The sequence below is a fragment of the Lucilia cuprina genome, chromosome 4 (assembly GCF_022045245.1).
Source record: "Lucilia cuprina isolate Lc7/37 chromosome 4, ASM2204524v1, whole genome shotgun sequence".
NCBI lineage: Eukaryota > Metazoa > Arthropoda > Insecta > Diptera > Calliphoridae > Lucilia > Lucilia cuprina.
This window is the reverse complement of record NC_060952.1, coordinates 25,875,029-25,899,566: the sequence shown is the minus strand read 5'-3', so window position 1 is coordinate 25,899,566 and position 24,538 is coordinate 25,875,029. Positions and strand designations below refer to the sequence as shown.

At 27.4% G+C, this 24,538-nt stretch overlaps 3 protein-coding genes across 4 annotated transcripts in view; 1 reads left to right on the top strand and 2 right to left on the bottom strand.

The window, feature by feature from the left end:
* Window positions 1-24,426, bottom strand: part of LOC111681513 (mitogen-activated protein kinase kinase kinase 4) — a 48,077-nt gene extending 23,651 nt beyond the window's left edge. Inside the window, exons 1-3 of one of the 2 annotated variants that reach the window (XM_046949707.1) lie at window positions 24,320-24,426; window positions 8,248-8,271; window positions 6,949-7,682 (exon numbers count right to left, since the gene is read on the bottom strand). In XM_046949707.1, the coding sequence (XP_046805663.1) occupies window positions 6,949-7,289 (341 nt within the window). In that variant the 5' untranslated portion in view covers window positions 7,290-7,682; window positions 8,248-8,271; window positions 24,320-24,426. Of the gene's footprint in view, window positions 1-6,948; window positions 7,683-8,247; window positions 8,272-11,923; window positions 12,046-24,319 lie in introns of those variants that run through there. The other variant, XM_046949706.1, reaches the window with a different exon arrangement.
* Window positions 11,852-22,324, top strand: LOC111681269 (homeobox protein rough). The gene is made up of 4 exons (XM_023443026.2): window positions 11,852-12,248; window positions 12,336-12,487; window positions 20,185-20,419; window positions 21,855-22,324. Exons 1-4 carry the CDS (start codon window positions 11,917-11,919, stop codon window positions 22,285-22,287), a joined length of 1,152 nt encoding a protein of 383 aa, XP_023298794.2. The 5' UTR covers window positions 11,852-11,916; the 3' UTR covers window positions 22,288-22,324.
* LOC111681518 lies at window positions 12,512-21,724 on the bottom strand. The gene is made up of 3 exons (XM_046949712.1): window positions 21,683-21,724; window positions 15,181-15,293; window positions 12,512-13,311 (listed from the first exon to the last, which is right to left on the bottom strand). Exons 2-3 carry the CDS (start codon window positions 15,289-15,291, stop codon window positions 13,063-13,065), a joined length of 360 nt encoding a protein of 119 aa, XP_046805668.1. The 5' UTR covers window positions 15,292-15,293; window positions 21,683-21,724; the 3' UTR covers window positions 12,512-13,062.
* Window positions 24,427-24,538: the final 112 nt, after the last annotated feature.

The window sequence follows — 24,538 nt, the reverse complement described above, 5'->3', positions numbered from 1 at the left end:
CTATCTAGCCCAGCAAAAATAGAACAAAGTACTTCCAAAAGAATAACATTTATTATCACTTCAAAAATAGCTCTAAATAAATTTGTTTACCTTCTGTTGACAAGATGTTGAACGACTTCCGAGGAAGTCGAAATGAGAAAATGACTTCTTGAGAATGACTTTAGAAGTTGTAAATTAGTAATCAAATAAAAGGAACCTTCCCCCCAGGACAATCATTCTACTTCTATGGATTTAATATTACTTCTTTTTCGCTTCTTTGGATGTTCTTTTTTTTGCTAAAACTTAATATTTTAGAAAAAGTACGAATACGCCAATTAGTATTTTTCGATATGAAAATGTATTAAAAAAACAATAGTACTGAATTGTCCATGTCTGGTTAGTAACATTATTATAAATGTATTACATACGTCTAGTTATTTGTACATGATGAATTAAAAAATATCAATGAATCGACAATAAGGAATTAAAATATATTATATTTAGTACAATTTATTAAGCAAACAACGCAACAATATTTTCTATAGAAAACTAAAAAATTTTAAAAACTATATATACACATACACTTAATTTAGAAATTATGAATAAAGTCTATAGAAAACACCTCGACATTCCCCCCAGGACAATCATTCTACTTCTATGGATTTAATATTACTTCTTTTTCGCTTCTTTGGATGTTCTTTTTTTGCTAAAACTTAATATATTAGAAAAAGTACGAATACGCCAATTAGTATTTTTCGATATGAAAATGTATTAAAAAAACAATATTACTGAATTGTCCATGTCTGGTTAGTAACATTATTATAAATGTATTACATACGTCTAGTTATTTGTACATGATGAATTAAAAAATATCAATGAATCGACAATAAGGAATTAAAATATATTTTATTTAGAACAATTTATTAAGCAAACAACGCAACAATATTTTCTATAGAAAACTAAAAAATTTTAAAAACTATATATACACATACACTTAATTTAGAAATTATGAATAAAGTCTATAGAAAACACCTCGACTAAGTATATATTTTAAGGATTATTTAAAAAAAATTATTGTATAATTTTCGTAAAACTATCGAAATTAAAAAAAAATGGATTAGAGAAACTACTTGATATTCTGTAAATAGGCTATCGACTAGATTTCCTAAAGAAAATTGTTCATGTACATAATATAGTAGAATATTTTCAAATTTTGGTAATGAGTATGTCGGTAATGTTCTTATTTCATACATTACTTAGTAATGAGTTGTCGTTATCAATTGTCTATAGCGCATGTCTAATAAGGAATTAATTAGTGTTTTCAACCGTAGTCGAAATTGATATTTACATTTGTGTGTAAAACATTCCAGATAGAATGATAAAATTACTTTTTAATGGGGCATTGAATATGCGAATAGACTAGCAAACACGAAAACTAACTGTAAAACCAGTTTTAAATCCCGAAAAGTCGGGATTTGTAACCAGTTATTTTATGGTCATCGTAGAACAAAAATAAGTAATTATTCACCCACATTTCTCCAATATTACTTGCCTACTTGCTCGGTAAGTAAAGATTTTGCTGGGAACTTTATTCGTCAACTGTTCAAACAAAAATCGCACAAAACCCCTGTGTTACAAATTCGAATAAAAATTTTTAGTTTTCTATAGAAAACTAGTGGTTTTGTTTTTTTTTTATACAAACAAACGTTATATTGCTATGTACAAAATAAAATTTTTTGATTACAAATACTTTCAAATTTTAACATAAAATTCTTGTATCAAATATTTATATTAAAAATTAGAAGGTCTGGTACTTAAGCAACTAGATGTTGCTGAAACCGTTAATAAACGATTTATTAAATAAATTTGAAAAATACATATATAGAATTTAGAAAATATTGCTACATACGTTTATGCAGCAGTTCACGTATCAAATAGAATTTACAAAAAAAAAATATTCAAAATTTTTTAATCCAACAAACCCTTTTTTTAACTGTCGTTTTCTGATTGATTTTATTTATGTCTTGTGTGTTAATTTCTTTTTAAATTTCACAACTTTATTTTAAATTACTGCTAATGTGTATTATAATATTTCAATGAATGTTACTAGATGGAGATTAGATTTATTTTATATTTTTTTAAATTTAAGACAGAAGCATAATTTTGCTATTTATTTTGTGTGGTGCTAAATACAAAAATAAAAATTCACAAAACAACCAAATTCATTCAAGTTATCTGAGTTGAATTGTATTTTTGCTTTCAGATCGTTTTAATATTTAAATAACTTTTATAAATAAGCTAACATTGTTGTGTATATGTAAATCCAAATTTGAACAAATGTTTTTTGAGGAAATTTATGCTGATATTTATAATTATTTTATAAGTACACATTTGAAATGTTAAAGGAAGGTTTAATAACAGGCACCAACCATATCTTAAAATTATAACAAGTAGAAGAAAAGTTTTCCAAAAAAAAAAATATTCGAACAGTTTTCTATAAAAAACTAATTCTAAAACAAAACTAGTTTTAGAACAAATTCAAACAGAATCACTTTAGATTTTTTCAAAATATGAGTCCGATAGAGCTAAAAATTTGTGTCTGGCCTACTATCGAATAGCAATATTCATACTGCAAATTTCATAAAAATATATATATTCTATCTATATTTATAACAAGTAGAGGAAAAGTTTTCTAAAAAATTATTCGAACAGTTTTCTATAGAAAACTAGTTCTAAAACAAAACTAGTTCTAGAACATATGCAAACAGAATCACTTTTAAATTTTTTTTTCAAAATATGATTTCTTGTCCGATAGAGCTAAAAATATGTATCTGGAATACTATCCAATTGCAATAATCATATTGCAAATTTCATAAAAATCGATTTTTGTCTATATTTATGTTTCCTTAAGCTTCTTTAGAACTTGTTCCGAGGGTGACAAAATCACTATAATGCAGAAACGTTCCAGATGTTTCTCGACTCCATACTTTTTCCACTTGTTTTACTAACTTAACCGATAGTGGACTTTCTAAAACTGGTTTAAAGTAACAACAAAATCTGCCAAAAATTCTTTAGAATTTCAAAAAATTAAAAACTGGTAACTACATACATATGTACATTTTAAACAATATATTGTTAAACAATAATTTCAAATGTCATTAAACCCAACACAAAATCTTATTTTATTAACAAATTAAATAATGATGATGGGCATAAAAAAGGAAATGTTTTTTTTTTTTTTCATTTAAAACAATAAATTTCTAAATTTATGCATAAATGCCTTAAATAACTTAATAATTACCACAATAAAATTTACCTTAACTTGACTTCTTGGTGTGTACTTCAAATAACAAAAAAAAAAAAAAAGAAACAAATTGTGATGACAACGCAAAACTTTCCAATGTAAAAATATTTAATAAAAAAACCCAACACAAAATATTTTTTAACTTGTTAGGTGTTTGAAGTGAATTTTTATTTAAAAAAATGAATACCAGTTTTAAATTTCTATGCGTCTCAAAGTTAAATAAAGGCACCAACAAAAAACCGGCTTTTTTTAAAATACATAAAATAAAAATGAAAAGAATTATAAACTTGACAGAGAAAACACACAAAATAAAAATGAATTGATAATAATTGTGTTAAATAAATAAACTCAATAAGTATGAAAAGCAACAATAATAACAACAAAATAATACTAACAAATTGCTAATGACCTTAAGATTGCACGCAAAAAAATATTGTTGAAAAGAAAAAAAAAAACTGAAATACCCCCCTTCATTATTTTGTCGCATGACTAAAGAATTTTGTCAAGAAAGGGAGAGATAACAATGAAAATTCTATAAACACATGAGGTATACAATCAATTTGTATTCAATACGCATATTTTTTAAATTTTAAATAAAACAAAGTATATTTTCTTTTTTTTTCTCTTAATATTAATTGTCAATTCAATATATTAGGCTATTTACCGTTATACTGTTTATAATGAATCGATAAACAACTAACTTATTATTAGATACCCTATCACCATTTTGGATTCATTGGGTTCGTGCTGTTGTTTGCTTTTATCGTCTATCGGTTAGTGCATCTTTCAGCTTTGAATCACATTACCAAGTCAAGCAAAGCAATCCCTATTAGAATCCTGCAAAATTTCATGCATTTTCATTGTCGTGGTTGGCTTTATTTCGTCTTTCGACACTTTAGTGTACCCTATGTAAGCGAGAGAGTGGACACTTGAAAACCCAACACAACACACGTTAAGGCGGCAACGCGTTTTACGGTTTTCAAACTATTGGCGCTTTATAAGCTGCAAGTTACACACCACGCGAAATTTGCTAAACTTTTCGCGACAGACGCGTTACAAACGACAGTGTGTAACTTGTTAAATGAAAATACACTATTTTAACTTTTTTGACAGAAGCCTAAAACGCGTTACCTCGTACAACACGTGTAGTTCCACCCCTAAGCTTTCTGATGTCTCTTCGTAATCTACGGGTAGACGATTCACTTTCTCTTTGGATAAGCACATGTAAAAATAGTTAGTTCGGGACTGTCCGACCGAACTGCTGGGAAGATTCCCTTCAGAAAAATGCCTTAAATTCTATATATGATTATGATGAGTTTATTATAAATCGAAATACTTTTACAAATTTAATAGATTTTCTGCAAAAGAACGTCAAGAAATTTCAGAATAAGGATTTTTTCTATTAAATTGTCTACGTTCCTTTACTGACCTGAGCCCACAGAACCATAAGAATATTTCTTTTATATGCTTATTTAAGACAAAATCAAAGGATTTATATTGACTTAAAAATCATTAAAACCTAATGAGATAAAGATATTCTCAACTTATATTAAAATTCAGCAAAACACAATCGTTTTAAAAAGTACAAATGTTTGTCCCTGGATTTAAAAATTCTAAAATTATGTAAGGATATGCACATAACTGTCAATACAACTTCCTAAAATCACTGGTGTAGGCAACTTCATGGTAGGGTATACTCAACTATAGTAAGTCAGTATAGTTCTCTATTACTATCTCTTGCCACTCTGTTTTTCTCTTAACATTATAATTGTTGTCAGTAATGCTAATTAAAAATATTGAATTTTATAGAAATAAAATAAAAAATCGCATAAAAAGGCAATATTATAAATTATTAAAAAATCTTACGAAAAATTTCTATAAATAAAATTTTTTGGCGTTTATAAACAAATAAGCATATTTGCGACATATAATACTTAAAAGCTGAATGCAAATCCATGTTATTTGTATAAGACCTCGTTGTGGCTCCAAATTAAAATTTAAGGTCATGAAGAAAATTTGCAAAAACAAAATATCTTTCAGTGAATCTAAAATGTGCAGAATAAATCAACAAACATACATACATTTGAAATATTCACTATATCCTATTATCATTTTCAAATAAATTTTATCTATGCATGTAGGTACGTTTCATTTGGAATATTATAAAAAATCAATTTCTTGACATATTTGCATAAAATTGTTATTTGATTTTTATATGTCATGGTGGTATGAAATGAGTTAAGCTCAGATAAAATAAGAAAAAGTTTCATGACAAATAGTCGTTATAACAATAGAAATCCAAATATTTAAAATTAAATATAATGTTGTTTTTAAAATAACTTTCTTAAGCCACAGACACATTGAATAAATTAATAAACTGGTAGGAGAGCATCCGATCATTAGTAAGTAGAATATTTTAAGTGATTTTTGCATGGTGTTTCTATATGAGGTTTATTTGTGGACTAATTTTCAAGTGATTCAGAATTACATTTATTAGGACATCAAGACCAACAAAAGTTTAAATTCAAAAAGCAAAATATACTATTCTTAAGGGATCAGGTTTTCATGTTATTGTGTTCTTTATTTTACAAAAAAAATCACTATTTTTAAGACGATAAAACAGCGCGAAAATATATTTTAAAAACTTCCTAAGTTATCTCAAGGTGTTATAGCTTAACCTAATGCTCAAGGCAACCATAAATTTAGAAAATTCTCTTTTCGTTTACGGCAAAAACTTCAGCTGTTATCTTTATTAAACATTTCCTATATTTCTTAACTAACAAACGATCAAGTTAACTATTTAACCGAAGAGATAATGAAATTAGTTGGACTATACATTTACTGTTTATTTCTAGATTTACATAAAGATTAAGACACTTGTTGGTTTCTATTATATATAAATTACTGAATTATTAAGTTTAAAAGGAATAAAAAGATCTTCTAAAAGGGTCCAATCCAAAATAATATCGCCCGAAATCTTTAATAATCTTTATTCTTAATGATGTTTCATTATTAATGTAACATATGTATGTTACATCAAATCTGAGAAAATACACCAACACCTTTACCAGTATCTTTGGTGGTAATATAAACTTCGATCTCTAAACTGACAATATGGAGCATTAACTTTTAATCTGACAGAGGTAAACAAATCTTTTTATTAAAAACCTTGAGTAATAGACGTTTAACGTACATAACAAGATTTTGGACAAGTCTATGCTTTATTCTATAGAATAGTATCTATAAGGACTAGTCTATTATAGTTCAAATTATCAAAAAGGTAAAATTTTGAATGCAGTTCTATAGACTATCGCTGACACGAGATAAAGGACCTGATCCCCCGTATTATCTCCTGTCAGCAGTGCCTTATTACCAGTATTATTAAAATTTAAATGGCCACAAAACTAATATGTTTAAATAATGAAAAATCGCTAAATTGGCTACATTGTGGTTTATTATTCTTATAGTTTTACACTAAACTTAAACAACCACAATACTTATAATGTTATATGTAATATTTTATATAAATTTGTTTATAATTTTTCTATAGAAAAAACAAACAATGATTTGTATTGTCAATAACCTTTCTTTATAAAAATAATAAATAATAACAAATATAGATATTTTATGTTATTGTTTATATAAATAGTATAATAAAAACTCACCCTGAGACATCATCATCGTCATCATTGTTAGCAGCGTCATTATTCTTATAGACATCATCATGAGGACCGGTTAAATCTAATGATTTTGTTGCTGCAACGTGTATTTTATTTTTAGCCGCCATTGTATCGCGAGAGTTAATTTCACTGCTGTTAAGAGCGCTAACGCTGCTGCTGCCGGCAATGGTGCTGTTGCTGCCGCTATTGGTAGTATTTATATTGTTGTTATCGTTGCTATTATCACTTTCTTCATTGTTTTGCTGTTGCTGTTCTTTTTCTTTTCTGCTGCTTAATAAAACGAAATCATTTGGCCAAACACGTAATTTCCTACGAACATTTGACATTTTTTATTGCAATTTCTTTTCTTTCAAATATTTTAATTTTTTGCTAATATAATATATTTCGTACTTTTTTTTAATTTATCTAGCATGTAAGCACTTTTATTATTTATTTTATTATTCCACAAATATTTTTATTTTTTACATGGAATTCACTTTATTTTGCTGTAATTCACTTTTAATTTAGCACACGTGTATATATTTTATAAAAAATTATTTGTTATTTAAAATTATACAATGGTGAAATTTTTTCATTTATTTTTTATTTTTCGTTTGCTTTTATTTCCAAAACCATTTAATTCACCAACCCGTCACTTAACCATTTCGTATCCAAAGTATCGCAGCTACTAAAGCCATGTTAAGACGTTTCTAAATTGTTGTTTTTTTCTTCATGTTTATCTTTTAATCAGTGTACACTTAATAAGGTAGCCTCGTCCGCACAGCTGATCATCAGCTTTTACAATCATATCTGTCAAAATTCCTGTTTGTTTACATAGAAAAAAAATCGCAAAAGGTGTAAAAATTTTAAAAAGTGAAGAAAATTATGGTTTTAAAGGAGTTTTCTAGGTCAATCGTGATTAAATGTCTTTGTTATCCTTCTCTCTTGATAAAAAAAGAAAATCTTTAGCTCCGGCATACGTTCCAAATCAGTTTCAACTATTTTTAACACGACCAATCACTTTTCACAAAAAACACGTTTAATTCGGAAAATTGGTCTTCCCAATAGATATAGTTATGATTTTCAGACATTCAACGTTTAATTTATATAATATATTAATATTAATAGTTAAAAATTTAAATAATTGCTAAAAACTCATATTTTTATTGTGTTTATTTGTTGCTTTTTCATTCTACACACACAGCTTTTTTTGACAGATGGGATTATTCTACAATAACAAATCGCCTGTTGTTTTTGTATTGTTGTATTTGTTGTAGCGACGAGGCTACCTTATTAAGTGTACACTGCTTTTAATATGACAGCTGATTGCTAAAGAGAGCGAATATAAGAAATAAAGTAAAGAGAAAGAGATTTTTATTTATTTATCACAGGGTGTTTATAATAATGTTATAAACTTGTTAAAATGACAGTTAGTTTCAAATAAATATACCCAGCAAAAGCATAACGAGCTACTTCCAAAAGAATAACCTAAATCACTACTTCAAAAGTAGCACTAAGTACAGTTTTTTACCTTATGTAGAAGTGATGTTTAATGACTTCCGAAGAAATGAAAATAATTATTTTTTTTAACACTAAAGATAAGTTTGTTTGTTCTTACATTTTTATGGGTTAAAAATAATTTTAATTTTGGACTTTTGGGTTACATGTGTCTATTTCTCTTATTAACGTTAATATTATTTAAGTTAAATCTGCAGGCCTTTTCAAAACTTCCATATAGTAAATTCTACTTCCTTTCCGCTTCTTTGGAAGTTCTTTTTTTGCTGGGAATTAATTAATTACCGCTATTGGAATATAAATGATTCAAATAATCATATTTTAAAACGTTTTAAAACCATTACCATACACCATTATAGCATTGATGTTTGTTATTATACCCTACACCACTTTAGTGGGGAGGGTATATTGGGTTTGTGCTGATGTTTGTAACATACAAATATATTCGTCCAATACCCACCTTAAAATATACCAATCGGCTTAGACGAAGCCTATTGAAAATGTTTTAAAATCTGAGCTCATAATTATGTTAAATATACAGGTACATATATCGATAAAATGCGTCACAAGTAAGTTTTATAGTAGTCTTGATAACCCTGCCAATTTTCATAAAGATCGGGCTCCATTTGACCCTAGCTCCCATACAAAGTCCCCTTCAGAAAATTACTTGAATGTCCAAAATTAACTTATAAATACAAATATCACGATGAAATTCAGTTCAATAAAATATTATTTAAATATAAATATATTCACAAAATTTTAGGGGGCTTGGTCCATATTTGCTCCTAGCCTCCATATAAATCCTCTTTCAGAAAATTAGTTTTTCATACATAAATTGCTTAAATATATCGGAACAGTATAATATTGAATATAAATGCTTTATTATGAAAAATAAATCACATTTAATATTCATAACTGGAGTAGGGTATCATATGGTCGGCCACGCCCGACTATACTTTCTTATATTTGCTCCCAACTTAAGTATAGCAATCAGCTTGAAAACATTTTCTGAGACGTATCCGTCTATCTGAACTTAATAATCATGGTTTAAGCAAAATAATTACATTAAAATTAGTAAACGTAATACATTTGACCCAAACCTATTAATTTTGGTTTTAATCGGTTCATTCCCATTAGAGACCATAATTTCGTAAAAAATAATCCTTTACCTGAAATTCTTGAAAAATCGGCATAAATCAGTTTTATATTAAGATAAATTAAATAATTAATATCACGATGGAAATCAGTATAAATAACATTTATATAAACACAAAACCCATTAACAAAATCTTATGAGGATCGGCCCATATTTAACCCTATACCCCATATAAAGTATCGTTTGGAAATTGAGTTATTGAACAATTTTGTATTGAGAAAAAGTTTGATAACGTCTTCAATTGCTAATGAAAACTAAGTTGCGTTTTACTCGTGAACAGGCATAGTTTTATAATGTATTAACTTCTTCACGCTCTCCTTCGAAAAAGTGTTTTCGAAGGATTTATCCTTTTTGGCATGTAGTGACATTAAATTTTAAAAATAACGTATTTTGTTTAAAAAAACCATTTACTGTAGCTTTGAACTTAAAATAATGCTTTAAAGAGAAAAAAATAATCTTGGGACACCGGTGTCCCATAGACGTGAAAAGGTTAATAAATAGTACGGTTCCTGTATAAAAATATTTCGTTAAAAATCTCCCAATTAGGAAAACGATGCAGAAGTTAAATGGAAAAAATATGTTTGGCAACGAAATATACAAATATTTTACCAGACTACTTAATTATAATATATTTCATTACAAAGGCAAGAAAATCCGTTTTTTACCTGTATCTCAAGATTTTAGAATAACCAAAATTTGCAACTTTTAAATCTCACAACTTCAAAACTAAAAGACACTTTCAGATTATTAAATTAATCCGGTTTATTATTAAAAAAATAATTCTATATATAAATCAAAACACTTTTAAAAATGTGAATGTAAAAATTGCTTTAATCTATAACTTAACATCCGTATTTTGTTTAAATATCAATTGAATTTCCTGTAGTACTCATTGCTTTCATTTGCAACTTATTTTTATTATATCTAAAACAAGGCGGAGCTAAAAAAATAAGCTGTGAAGTTAAGGAGTAAATAATTATATTAACTAGTAATTATTACAACCCTTAATAAGGAAATAATTATTTAACACATACAAAACATTTGTGGTTAAGAATTACACTGTTCAAAATATTACAAATTTTATATCTGTGATAATTTTCAATAGATTATCTTTAGATCTAAACATTTGATTACTGTTTAGAATATATCACAGTTATGTAGATATAGTACATCAAATAATCTAAATCAATCTGTGATTTATATTCTACACACAATCTTTAGATATTTTGTGGAAATATATATATGTTATACAAATAATGTTATTTTAAACCGATTTTCGATAAAATCTAAAGTGTAGCAAATTTGGAAATTTTAGAAAACTTTAAATTTTGTATTTATACTAGGATAAGCTACGAAAGCTGTTCGAAATTATTTGAAAACACACTATAAAAGAGCTCTAATCGTTTATATATCGTCATCATATTTCTATTTAAGAACATTATTTATTTAGCAATTTAATAATCTCAGTGTAATTTTAATTTGTGGCACGCGTTAGGGGTTGTTTACTTCTAAAGCGTGTCATTGGCCAATAGGAAAACGAACATATCCTTAACATACATAACTCTCACTTAAAAATAAACAGGTGCCGATACAGAAAAACTTCACATAAAACAACCACCACCAACTATCGACACCTCTCGTTTTTCTTCCTTTTGTAGTTTAAAATTTTTATTATGAAGGATATTTTTATAAGGCATGTAATTTGATAGACATATTTAACGTTAGTTTGTCTACTCCAAAAAAATTTTTTTAACATTTGTTTTGGGGACTAAAAGCATAGAGGGAACACACAGGACGAACTGTTATAGTTTGAGAGAATTAATAAACAAACAAAAAAGACTCAACACAACAAACACACATTGGGAAATGTTCACCAATACCAATAGTTATAGTTGTGGTTGTATTAAAAAGCATTGCTTGACCACTCTAATAACAAGGATAATAAGGATAATTTACGCATTGTTGCTTCAGACATTAGTGCAGGAGGGTGTCAGTCTCACTTGTTATCAGCTCGGCTTTGGTCATAATTGTAAATTAAAAGTATCGTAAGAGAGTATACGTGCGTTTAGTTTTCGGTTAAACGGAAGTTAAAGGAGTATGTTATTAAAACAAAAGGATATTTCTGCAAATTAATTCTTACGAAAAAATAAACAATTTACTACCCGTTAATCATACTATATATTATTATAAAGCTTACAAACTACACCTACAAATCATTCAACATTGTTAGCTCTAACTAAACGGACGTGTGTCCAGACGTAAAACACGGAAATAAATTAGGTTTCTTAAAATAATAAAAAAAAATGTTACCTTTAAATACTCCAAATACGCATAATAATGAAGGACATTTTATAAACAGATCCACAAATGTGTCCGGAAAAACTCAAATACGTCCCTCCTCGCCGCGACAATTTTTCGCTCGAATTTACGGTCATCTTGAAAATAACAGTAATAACAATAATCCTCATAGTAGCGGTGACAATTTAACTCCCATTACCCCAATATCAAATTTAAGATCGAACGATGTCAGTTCATTCTCCCATTTACCTCAATCGGCATCACCGGCATGTGATACAAATTATCAAAGTGATGGCGCTAGCACCTCGTCACCTGATATTTCAATAAGTGATGAAAGGTGTGTGTTTTAGTGTTTGTTTTAGTGCATTTAAGAAATATTAAAAAAATGTGTTTACAATTGTTTTGTATTTTCCCCTTCCCTTAGAGTGGATAATAATTGTGTGTCCTTTAATGCTTCATGTACATCTCAGGATTACAGCAAACCGGATTTAAATAATGTTCTTTCTTCGACTTTTGTCGGATTACCATTTGCATTTCCAAGTGAAACGCCATTTTCGGCGGGATTGACGGCATTTTGTAAGTAGAAAAATTAATGCTAAATAAAGTTTTTTTTTTAATTTTTATTAAAAAAATTGAATTTTTAAAATTGTATGTAAACATCATCTAAAAAATTAAAATTCTAAGAAATTAATAAAAACCAGAGAGCAAAATTTATTTCCAAAGGCAGCACTGGATCCCAACCAATTATGATACAACTATAAACCTATAAATTAAAGTCGACAGACTTTCAGACAACATAACACATATTATAAACAAAAATCTTTCCGAGCTGCTATAACGTCTCGAATATGAGCAAAAATGAAAATTTTACAAATTATACATCGAAAACATAATGTGTTAGAATTCAGCGCTACAAATGTATACTTTGATGTCTGGGTCAAACATTTATTGGCCTATATTATTAATCTAATAACAAGATGCATATGTAGATAGGAGACAAACTACACAAAGTCTAGTTTTGGAAATTATTTTATCTATTGATGTTGAAAATTCTGACTTCAACAGAATAAAAAAAAGCATATTTTGACATAAGAATTTGAATCGTTTAAATTTAAATTTTAATTACATTCGAAATATATACTAATAAAAAACTATTTCCCCTTATCTTTGTCGATTGATTCCGTTTCATTCGTATTTTTACTTTGTTCCAAATTATATTGAATATTTTTCAATTCGATGGCTAAAAACATTTTTAAATTCGGATCTTGAATTTTATTAAGCACTAATTGTCGTGCTTGATCACAATTTCCATCCATTAATTTTGCCACTGTCTCAGCATATTCGATCCACACACAATTTGCACAGCCAGACATACAGCATGTTGTAGGTTCGGGAGGGAGCTTAAGAAAAATTAAAAAGATCAGATATAACAAAAATATTTATAAGATTCTACACTTAAATATACACATATTAATCATAATCATAGGAATAGCAAGAATCTAATTAAACTAAGCTCTATATTAATCGAATTTATAATAATATACAATTAATTCTCTATCTTCTTAAAAATCTTTGATGTTTTGAAAACTTCAATGATAAATAATTTATTTTTTAAGAACCCAGCAAAAAAGCTTCAAATTTATTTTAATGGGATTTATAGCCAATTATCTAGACAATCAGTCCAATTATCAAAACTATGTATCCAACGTTTGTGGTTTGAATATTTATTTATTTTTTTAACGTCGATTTAATTTAAAAACTATTCCAAAAAGTACTATAAAATAACTTGTTAATGGAGCACTAAGTAAGCGAAAAGACTAATAAATACAAAAAATAACTGTAGAGTCAGGTTTAAGCCCGGGAAAGTCGGGTAAGCACATTTGTAACCAGTTATTTTTTGAACCTCGTCGAACAAAAATAAAATCAGTTTCAACAGAAATTTGAAGGAATGAACTATATGAGGATTATATTTATTCACCTAAATATGGTGAAGTATATCGCGGTAAAACTAATGATATCTAAACTATGATATCTTCGCCAAATTTTAAGAATATCGGTTCATATTCAAACCCAAGCCCCATATAAATATTTCTTTAGAAAACCAGTCACTTGAATACATTGTTGTTGATATAAAATCATGAAGGGATATATAGAGGCAAGAGTTAGATAATATTTAAATAATAGGTATTTATGCAGAATTTCGTCGTAATACATTATTACGAAAATTGGCAGTATTCTTTAGGATAAGTTGTTCCGATTTTGTTGCATATTTAACATAATTATGAGTTTCAAAACATTATTTGGGAGATACAATTTTATGAACGATTTCAAATAGTCCTTGAAAAGAATATTAAGTTTCAAATTTCAATAAATGAACTTGAAAAATGGGACCTGGAGAGTGCTCAAAAAGTTTACATGTACACACAGATGGACCGATAGACGGAAATTGCATATATATATATATATATATATATATATATATAGTATATATATATATATATATATATATATATATATATTATATATATAATATATATATATATAATATATATATAATTAATTATATATATATATATATATATATATGTATATATATATATATATATATATATATATATATATACATATATATACATATATATATATATATATATATATATATATATATATATATATATATATATATAATATATTTATATATATATATATATAATATATATATATATATATATATATATATATATATATATATATATATATATATATATATATATATATATATATATATATATATATATATGTATATTAAAATGAATGTGTGTTTTTATGTATGTATGTATGTATGTTTGTACATATGTATGTATGTTTCTTTGGACTTTATAGAATGCTAAATGGCTGGACCGATTCTCCTGCAATTTTTCCTGTGTATCTGAAACTATAGGCTATTTTTTATTTTAAAATTTTTATTTAAAATTTTAAGTGCCACGCCCACATTTAAAATAAGTATTAAATGTCGCATATCTCAAAAACTGAAATAGTTAGAGTCCTCATTTTGTATGAACAACTTCGACATCCAAAAGCATATTTTTGAAAAAATGGGCGGAATGGCTATAGTGAGCGTGGCACTTCTATATGAAGCAAATCACACAGGGTATAGCTAGTTTATTCATAAAGGTAGAAATTTACTTAAAAACAAGCTTTTGAAATCAATTAAAATTTTCATAGAACAATACATATCCTTCCTATAACATTAACCTTAAAAAACTTACCTCAATTTCGTTCGAATTTTCGCTGGAATAACGTAGAAAATGAGCACAAACAGTTTTGCCAGTTTGTAAAATTACATTTTTCGAAGCAGTTCTAGTTAAAACAGGATACATTTCTTAAAGAAATAAAAAAATTTATATAAAAATATACACTTATACATTTTTATTCCAAAAAGTGGCAAAATTTTCTCACAATATACACAGGTGTTAAACACTTAAAAAGTTATTAAAAAAACTTATTAATAAAAAAAAATTAGTTCCGGCATGCAAAAGCAAAAAAAACAATTATTATAAAAAAATAATAAATAATATTCTTTGTATGAAGATATTAAATTTCAAAACAAAAAAGTGTGTTCAAAAAAAAACATAATCGGAAGAACTTTAGAAAAAATTATGTATAAGGATTTAATCAAGTATGAAACGGTTGTTTTTTGTGGTTGTGGTTCTTACACTTAACATAACAGTCCAAAACTTGTGGTAAAACCTGTTAACAAAGATTTGTAATGGAAAGTGTACAATGTAGAAAAAATATATAATAGTCATTAGGAAAAAAATTAACATTGTAATTGATCTGAAAAGGAAACCTAAAAAAACTTAAACTTTTAGGATTTGTAATTTATGTGCAAACAAATACATATTACATTAGTTAAAAAAAAATATATATTAAAACTACTGAGTATTGTATTACAAATTGCTTATTTTTGCTGATTTTAAGAAAAAAAAATATAACCAGTTTATAAAATCTGAAATAAGAACACCTGAATAAGGGTTAAGTTTTTTCTTCCTAATTAGTTACTAACATAGTCATATAAATTAAATAAGTAAATTTTTTAATTAAATGTAAAATAAAGCATATTGAAGAAGCAGAAATTTAAGGTTATAAGTTTAAATTAGCTTTAGTTAGTTTAATTAATGTACACAATGAATTATTGAAAAGATTTTTATAGCTAATGTATAAAATTTTTCAGAAGTTTGTTATGTATTTTTAGTTTAAATTATAAAGAATATTTGTGATATAATCTGTAAAAAATATTAGGATTAAAAAAAATGATTTTTGTGAGCAATATCTCGCTTAGCGCTCACGACTAGGGTCCTATAGTTGAAACGAAAAGTCGACTTTTCGACATTTTGTATTTAGTTAAAAGTCGACTTTTCGACTTTTTGCATTTAGTTAAAAGTCGACTTTTTGCATTATATGAAAAGTCGGTTTTTCGACTGTATGTATTTTATAAATAGTCGACTTTTTTCGACTTTTATTAACTTTTTTTTACTTTTTTCGACTTTTTCCGACTTGTTTGACTTTTTTACTTTTTTTGACTTTTTCGACTTTTTCCGACTTATTTTGACTTTTTTTTCGACTTTTTTCGACTTTTTCCGACTTTTCGATTTTTTCCGACATTTTTCGACTCTTTTAATTTTTCCGACATTTATTGACCTTTTTCGACTTTTTACGACTTTTCGACTTTTTTTCGACTTATATTAACAAAGTCGACTTTTCGACTTTTTTACAGACGATAGTCGAGTTATCGTCTTTTTTGGAACAAAATAGTCGACTTCGACTTTTCGACTTTTTTGACTAAAAGTCGATTGTTCGATTATTCGAATGTCGATTTATAGAACCCTACTCACGACTTTTATGACACAAAGTAAACAGAGGTGTAACTATTGACATTTTAAATTGTTTAGTGAAAAGTTAAAAAAACTATGATATCGTTTTGTGAAAGTAACGCCTCTGTATACCCTGTGTTTATGGTGACTTTTAATAACTTATTAACAGGACAAAGATTTTCATGAACTAAAAACATACAAAATATACGCTTATAATATGTACTATAAAATAGAGAAATATTTATTAAAAATGTGGAAAATATGAACTTAAAAATATTTCCTTAAACAAAAGAAGAAAGTATAATCGAATACGGCCGACCATATTACAAATATATTTCATTTAAATATTAGCATTTTGCTATGTTTCCGTCCTAATAAAATTTGGTAATAGGGTGTATTTTTGTATAATTATTACGAAATTTTACGTTTGGTAATGTTTTTAAGCTATTTCAGAAGGATATATTGTATGGGAGTTACGCACTAAGCTATCTAAAATTCCGCAGCAAAAGTATTTTTTTCTGGGCTATAGAGAATATATTGAGAAGTACTCCTAGATGATTGAAAATACTCATAGAAGCACTGATTTGATTTAAAAAAAATAAAAGCATTATTGATGATCTTCACACTCCATTGTTCAGTTTTAAGTATCAATTTTTCATTTAGTGGAACCAGAATGATTCCATCTATTTGTTAGAAGAAGCTAGAATCGAATAATAACAGAGGCCATTTAAGAGATTTTGGAAAATATTTATATGTACGACGTCGATGAACACGGAATAAATAAAAAAATGGGTACTAACGGTTTATCAGTGGTTGTACGTCGATGAACACGGAATAAATAAAAAATGGGTACTAACGGTTTATTAGTGGTTGAAAAATCTGCAAAACTCATTTCAGGAAAAATAAATTTATGAAATAAAGAAGTCTTTGAAAAGCCCAACAAAATGCTAAAACGTTTATCGCAGTTTATTTGCCCATCGTTATTTTTTGATGAAAAATACCCTCAAAATATTACAATTATTCAGCACAAACGCATAATACCACTATAGTGACAAATATATTATGCGTTTGTGCTGAGGTTTGTAACCCACAAAAATAATAGCCCTACGCCCACCTTAAAAAATACCAATCGGCTCAGAATCACTTTCTGAATCGATTTAGATATCATCTGTTCCTCCATCTGTCTGTGAGTCCACATAAAGTTTGTGCGCACGCTACATGCAATTTTCTAGATAATTTGATAAAATTTAGCTCATACTCTTATGGTTGAAATTGGTCAATTATTTCGCCTAGGGCCTATACAACCGTACTCCCGAATAGGTCTTTTATGTTAAATGTTCTATTATGTCAACAAAAATTCGGCAAAACTTACTTTTATATAACATTAAATAACACTACTGACGTCAACTCATCTATCAAAATTTATAAGGTTAGGCCCATATTTACCTCTACTTCCCTATGAGCTATCTTGTAGAAAATCTCTTTTTTGTCAACAATAGGTAAAAATATTGCGAAACTAAAGTACTAAAAAGAAAATGCTTTATTATTTAAAAAAATCAACATTTTTAACACACTGGCAGGTGTAGGCTGTCATATGATCGGCCATGCCCTATTATACATTCATACTTGTGTTTCTTGTGATAATCACCAAATTATGGTATTTTTGAAATTCATTTAAATAAAATTAAAAAATTTTTATGTACAAATTAATCAGAGATTTTCAATGGCTGGTATCATTTTTATTGTTCCCGTATTTAGTGCAATAATACATTAATATGTTAATATTATTAGAGTCAAGTTAGTTGTATTCTATAATACTACAATCTCACTTCCTTATAACATCCAAAAAAAGAACATAAAAATTACTTTCTGAGAATGACTTCAGATGTAGTGAATTTGGAATCAAATAAAAAGGACATTCCTTCTATGAGAAGCCTGTTAAAATCATCACATCTTCAGGTCTATTTCAGTACTTCTATGGAGTAAATTCTACTTCTTTCTCGCTTCTTTGGAAGTTCTTTTTTTGCTGAGGAAATTTCTTTTCAGCGAGATGACTGCAACAAAATTGGCCACAGTACAGACACTCTATGATACAACTTGATCCACGAATGGAGGCTTCAACATAAATTTTTCATAAAGAGCTTTAACTTTTCATAAAGTTCTTTAACACCATGTAGTATCTACATATTCCCTGCAAAAAATAAGTTCCAAAGAAGTGAAAAAGAAGTAGAATTTACTCCATGGAAGTACTGAAAAAGACCTGAAGAAGTTATGATTTTAACACGGACTTGTCATAGGAGGGATGTCCTTTTTATTTGATTCCAAATTCACTACTTCTGTGGTCATTCTCAGGAAGTGATTTTTATGTTCTTTTTTTGGAAGTTCTTAGAAAGTGAAATTGTAGTATTATTAGACTCAAATAATATTAACATAAATAAATAAACTACACGCATTTATTTTATAACTTTAAAATAAAATTGGTTAAATTACAAAAATTTCATTGGAACTAGAATCTGTCGCATTTCAAAGTTAATAAACAACTTACACTATAATTTCCTAAAGAGTGTAAAATACTCAATAGCAAATAGAAATCCTTATTATAACTTTTTAATTTATATTTTACGCTTGAAGAAATATTATCAATATTTCCAACAAGAAAGAAGTAAAAAAATGCGTTATTTTTAACAATAACAATATGAAGCATCCTTACATCTTTCATTTAATACTCTCAAATATACCTACATACATACATTTATTTTTGAATTGCCTAGACAAGCACATAAAAAATTATTAAACAAACAATAGAACATTATAGCCAACATACACAGATGTTAGTATTGTGTGAAAATTCCCGGATCAGTTGAAGATTTTAAATATTTCGTTTAGGGAAAAAGGGTATGGGTGGGGTGAGTTTTTTTTCATTAATTATTATTTGATTAACAAGTGTTAAACGGAATGTATAGATTGATATGAATTGTTCAGATATCAACAAATAATTTACAAGTTTATTATGTTTGTTTGCTTGTTGTGGTCTTTAATTAATTGTTAACCATTTTTTATTCACACGCAACATTTTTTGGCATTATAATGAGGGGGTTACTTAACATAGTCTTATCATAAGGATACAAAAATTGAAGTGTTTTTTTTTTAAGGATTCAAAAAAATATATATCTGTTTACAATAATAGCTAGAGATTAATTTCATTTTAACATCTTCATTAGGGAAAAATTTAATGCGTGTTTAAGAAGCATTAAAATTATAATAATATAAATATTTGTAGGAAGGGAGACGAAATTTTATTCTAATTATTAATAGACATTTAATTGCATGTATCTGATTATTAACTGTTACAGTTTTATTTTTTATATTTTAATGTTAAAATTTATTTTTGAATTTTAGTGGCTCGTCGCCGTCGCAAAGAGGGCAGACAACGTCGTCAACGTACCACATTTAGTAATGAACAGACCTTACGTTTGGAAGTCGAGTTTCATCGTAATGAGTACATATCACGTAGTAAACGTTTTGAATTGGCCGAATCATTGGGGCTTTCGGAGACCCAAATAAAAATATGGTTTCAAAATCGTAGAGCGAAGGATAAGCGAATTGAAAAGGCTCAAATTGATCAACAATATAGGTGAGTAATAAAGTTGGAATTATTTGGATTTCAAAAGGTATCCACTTACTTTTTTTAAAAATGCTCGAATAAAGCATTGACTCCGTATTTACGGAGTCAATGCTTGTAATTTCTTTATAGATATTCGGATATGGCGTTGCACAATCCCTTAGGAAAGTAGACATTGGTCTCTGGGTTTCAATATTTCGCAAAGAATGACCCAGTTCGTTTCAGAGCGAATACCACCGGTAAATGAATACTGGTATTTAGACATAACTGGACTAAGTCCCGTAAATTTTATTAGATATTGTAATCGATTTACGTAATAATCGCATTCTGACTAAAGCATGAGAGGTCGTAAACCCTGCATAGAGTTTGGCAAAGTTTGCATTATTCATACAAATCAATATTAACATCTAGAACGAAGCCTATTGAAAATGGCTAAGATCGGTCCATTATTTCACCTAGCCCCCACGAAACTGAACCCGTCGAATAGATCTTTTAAGTTCATAATTATATTTAATATATTCGTACCTCTACAAAACCAAGATCTCTGCAAAACCACGATCTATACTAGCCTCATAGGTTTTATAATTATAGGGCCTCATTTGGCTCTAGCCCCTATAAAAAAGAGCCCTTCAAAATCCACAATTTTATTCAACAATAAATAAAAAAGTAGTATATCTGAAGCAAGGTACAATTCAACTTAATGCTTTATTATGAACACCAAATCACATTTTTTTGTAACAGGTGTAGGGTATTATATGGTCGGTTTATATCGTCTAATTTCGCACTATGAAACTGTTAGTTGATGATAGAATTAAATGTTATAGAATACAGTAAGTTGTATATAAATATAGGAGAACTGTTTCTGTACATTGCAAACATCAGTACAAACTCGTTACTCCCTCCCACTATAGTGGTGTAGGGTATGATAATACATACAATAATCAGAGGTGTTAGATAAAAGTATTACATAATTTAATTTTATTAACCTATTTTTTTATTGTAGGATTTACATGTACTCAACCATTGCAGGACTTTAGGTAAAGACGTCAGTTGTCACATGACCTTGAATTTAAGTTTTTAATTAATAGGTGTATTAAGTTCCTGTTATTATTTTTATACTAACTTCTAATTTTAGTACTTTTCATTTTTTGGAAAACCAATAAAGCAGAAAACAAACGGAAGTAAAACAAAAAAAACGTAACAAAACGGTAACAAAAACAAAATAGAACTAGCAGTAAAAATATGATTAACGGACGTAATTAAATTAACACGAACCTGATATTTTACGACATTTACTGGCACACAATTCTCATTAAACTATAAATAAATAAAGACAACAAAAAAATAGACATAAATGTCGCTTTATCAGTAGATGATCTCTACATAATTATTTAATGATTTTCCAATTGTTTTATTGTTTGCATTTTGTTATTTTATTTCTTTTTAGGAATTTTGTTGTGGCCAATGGTTTTATGAATTCCATAATGGGTCATAATGCAGCATACTCGCCAACTGCTCTTCAGCAAAATTTCTATACACCACAGCAACAGCCATCACAGCATTTAAATATAACAATGCCAGCAAATATAAATACTTCCCAAATTGGGCCAAAACCTACTACGATTTCTCCTTCTTCCCTGCAAACACAGATTCATCATAATGTCCATGCACAACTAAATTCATCAAGCAGAAGATTGAATAATGATGCCCTCATCAATAACTCAAATGTCTTGACTAATGCCAATAATAATTACATTGATACTAATAGTTTTCACAAACAGGAGAGTGTTGGTGTCTCTAGCTCTGCCAACAGTTTATGTAATGATGGCACCAGCACAGGAAACAATTGTAATTTTAATAAACTTGTTAATTCGTGTTAACAGACAAACAATTACTTATTTTTATAAGCATTAAAGTTTAAATTAAAATATTTATATGTATGCATTAAGATCCTTAATTTAAGGATTCAAAAAATATAAAAATTTTAACAATAAGTAATAAAACATAATCAAAATTTTTGTAAAGGTAAAAGAAATGTTTGTTTATTCAAGGATAAAACTGAAATGAATAGTGAGTAGCTGGTTAATTTACATGAATCTTTTATGGTTGAGAAATTTCCTTTAAATCTAAAATCAAGATTGTTTAATGTACAAAGCAAAAAGTTTAATTTGGGGAATTGTAGTACAAAAAAAATAATTAAATTAATTCTGGAAAATGCAATAGATTGCAAGTTTTATTCAAAAAATTATTTCTTACAGAGCCTTACAGTGCTAGACTATATTGTAATTATATTGTAACCTAAACCTTAGCCCCCATGGAAGGACGTCTTCATAAAATCTTTAACGCTCATAACCAGGGCAAGAATTTTTATGCACTAACAAAAAAATTAAAAATATGCGTTTATAATATGCATTAAAATGTGAAAAATATGCACCAAAAAATGTTTCTTTTGTGAAGGTACATGTTAATAGTATTTAGGCCTTAAGTTTTTGACAACAAAATATACAGTTTTTAAGGACCACAACCTCGAGAATGACAAATGTAAAGGCTAAGAAACAACTTTAAATAATAATATTTAATTTCATAAAGTTGAAAGATTGATAGCGATTCTAATAAAATTTGGTGAATTACATAATGTGTTTTTGTATATATGATATTTCTTCCGAATTTTATCGTTTGGTAATGTTTTTAATTGAATTATAGACGTGAGAGAGATGTAAGAACAAAATTTCATCAAGTTATCTTTTTATATGGACACACAGATAGACAGACTCAGAAATTGATACAGAACCGATACTTAAAGGACCAATATTTTGGAAGTTACAATTAGCAGCACAAACTCAAAATACCTTCCGCACTATTGTGGTTTTAACTATCTAAAATTGTATTTCATAGAACCTAGTAATTTGTTGTTAAATCGAAATTTAAAAAAAAAATATATAAAATATGTAAATACCAAATTTGTTGTAAAAATATAAAATACAGAGAAAACAAAACAATTTGTTTTCAAAAAATTAAAAAAAATTAAAAATATGCAAAATATGCTATAAAAATGTTGGAAATATGAAATTTATGAACAAGTAGGAAAATATACTCGGGCATGACCGACCATATCATACCCTACACCATGAGTATATTTTTAAAATGTTTATGTTGAATTTTACCTTAATTCCAAAGTATTTAAGCAATTAATTGATAAAAAACAAAATTTTCTAAATCAGGCTTTATATAGGAGCATAGGTTAAACATGGGCCGATCATCGGTAAATTTGGGAAAAGGATATATTTTTAAATAACTGTTAGTTTTGTTGTGATTCATTGCGATACAAATAGTGTCATTATTACCTATATAAACATTATTTGTGTATTTTTAAAGAGATAATAGTATATTTGACGTAATTATGGCATACAAAGCCCAAATTTCAATTATTCAATAGGCTTCGTCCCTGTGCAAAAAAAAAACATGCTTGGTTAAAATTTTTCAAATTATCTTGAAAATTGCGGCCTGTACCTTGCGTACAAGGTTTACATGGACAGGCTACCAGCCGAACAGACGGACGAACACATCTTAATCGACTCAAAAAATGATTCTGAATCAATCGGTATACTTTAAGTTAGTATTGGACCAATATTTTTGTCAGCACAAACGTATAGTGGTGTAGGGTATAACAAACCCATTAATTATACATATATCTATGTAATTACCTCGGAACCTTTATTATAATAATTTAGTATTAATATGCGTTAAAATATTTAGGTTTTTATTTTGCTATTCAGGTAAATTTAAAGAAGCCTCCCTAATGTACTGTATATATGAAAGTGTGTATTGCATATTTTATGTAAACAAAATTAATAGGAATATTACAAAATAAAGCAGCAAAAACAAAACTAATTATATCGAAAGAATTCTTACCTCTTTTATATATTTAATAAAGTGTTTCTTCAAATTTAAACAATCACTAATTATTATTAAAACATTATTACAATTTCCTATAACTGAGAACCACTTTTCCGCGTAATAACAAAAAAAAACACTACACAGCTGATTGAGTTATAGTTGCCGTATCAAATTTTGTATAGTTATCAAACTGTTTGCTACAGCATTGCCATAAAACTTGCATTGTTTATATAT

Excerpts from the sequence above, each read along its gene's own strand:
- LOC111681269 (XM_023443026.2), top strand. The coding sequence starts at position 11,917 with ATGTTACCTTTAAATACTCCAAATACGCATAATAATGAAGGACATTTT. Across the intron at positions 12,488-20,184 it reads GGCGGGATTGACGGCATTTT|TGGCTCGTCGCCGTCGCAAA; the intron begins GTAAGTAGAAAA and ends TTTGAATTTTAG. Across the intron at positions 20,420-21,854 it reads CAAATTGATCAACAATATAG|GAATTTTGTTGTGGCCAATG; the intron begins GTGAGTAATAAA and ends ATTTCTTTTTAG.
- LOC111681518 (XM_046949712.1), bottom strand. The coding sequence starts at position 15,291 with ATGTATCCTGTTTTAACTAGAACTGCTTCGAAAAATGTAATTTTACAA. Across the intron at positions 13,312-15,180 it reads AAAATTCGAACGAAATTGAG|CTCCCTCCCGAACCTACAAC; the intron begins GTAAGTTTTTTA and ends ATTTTTCTTAAG.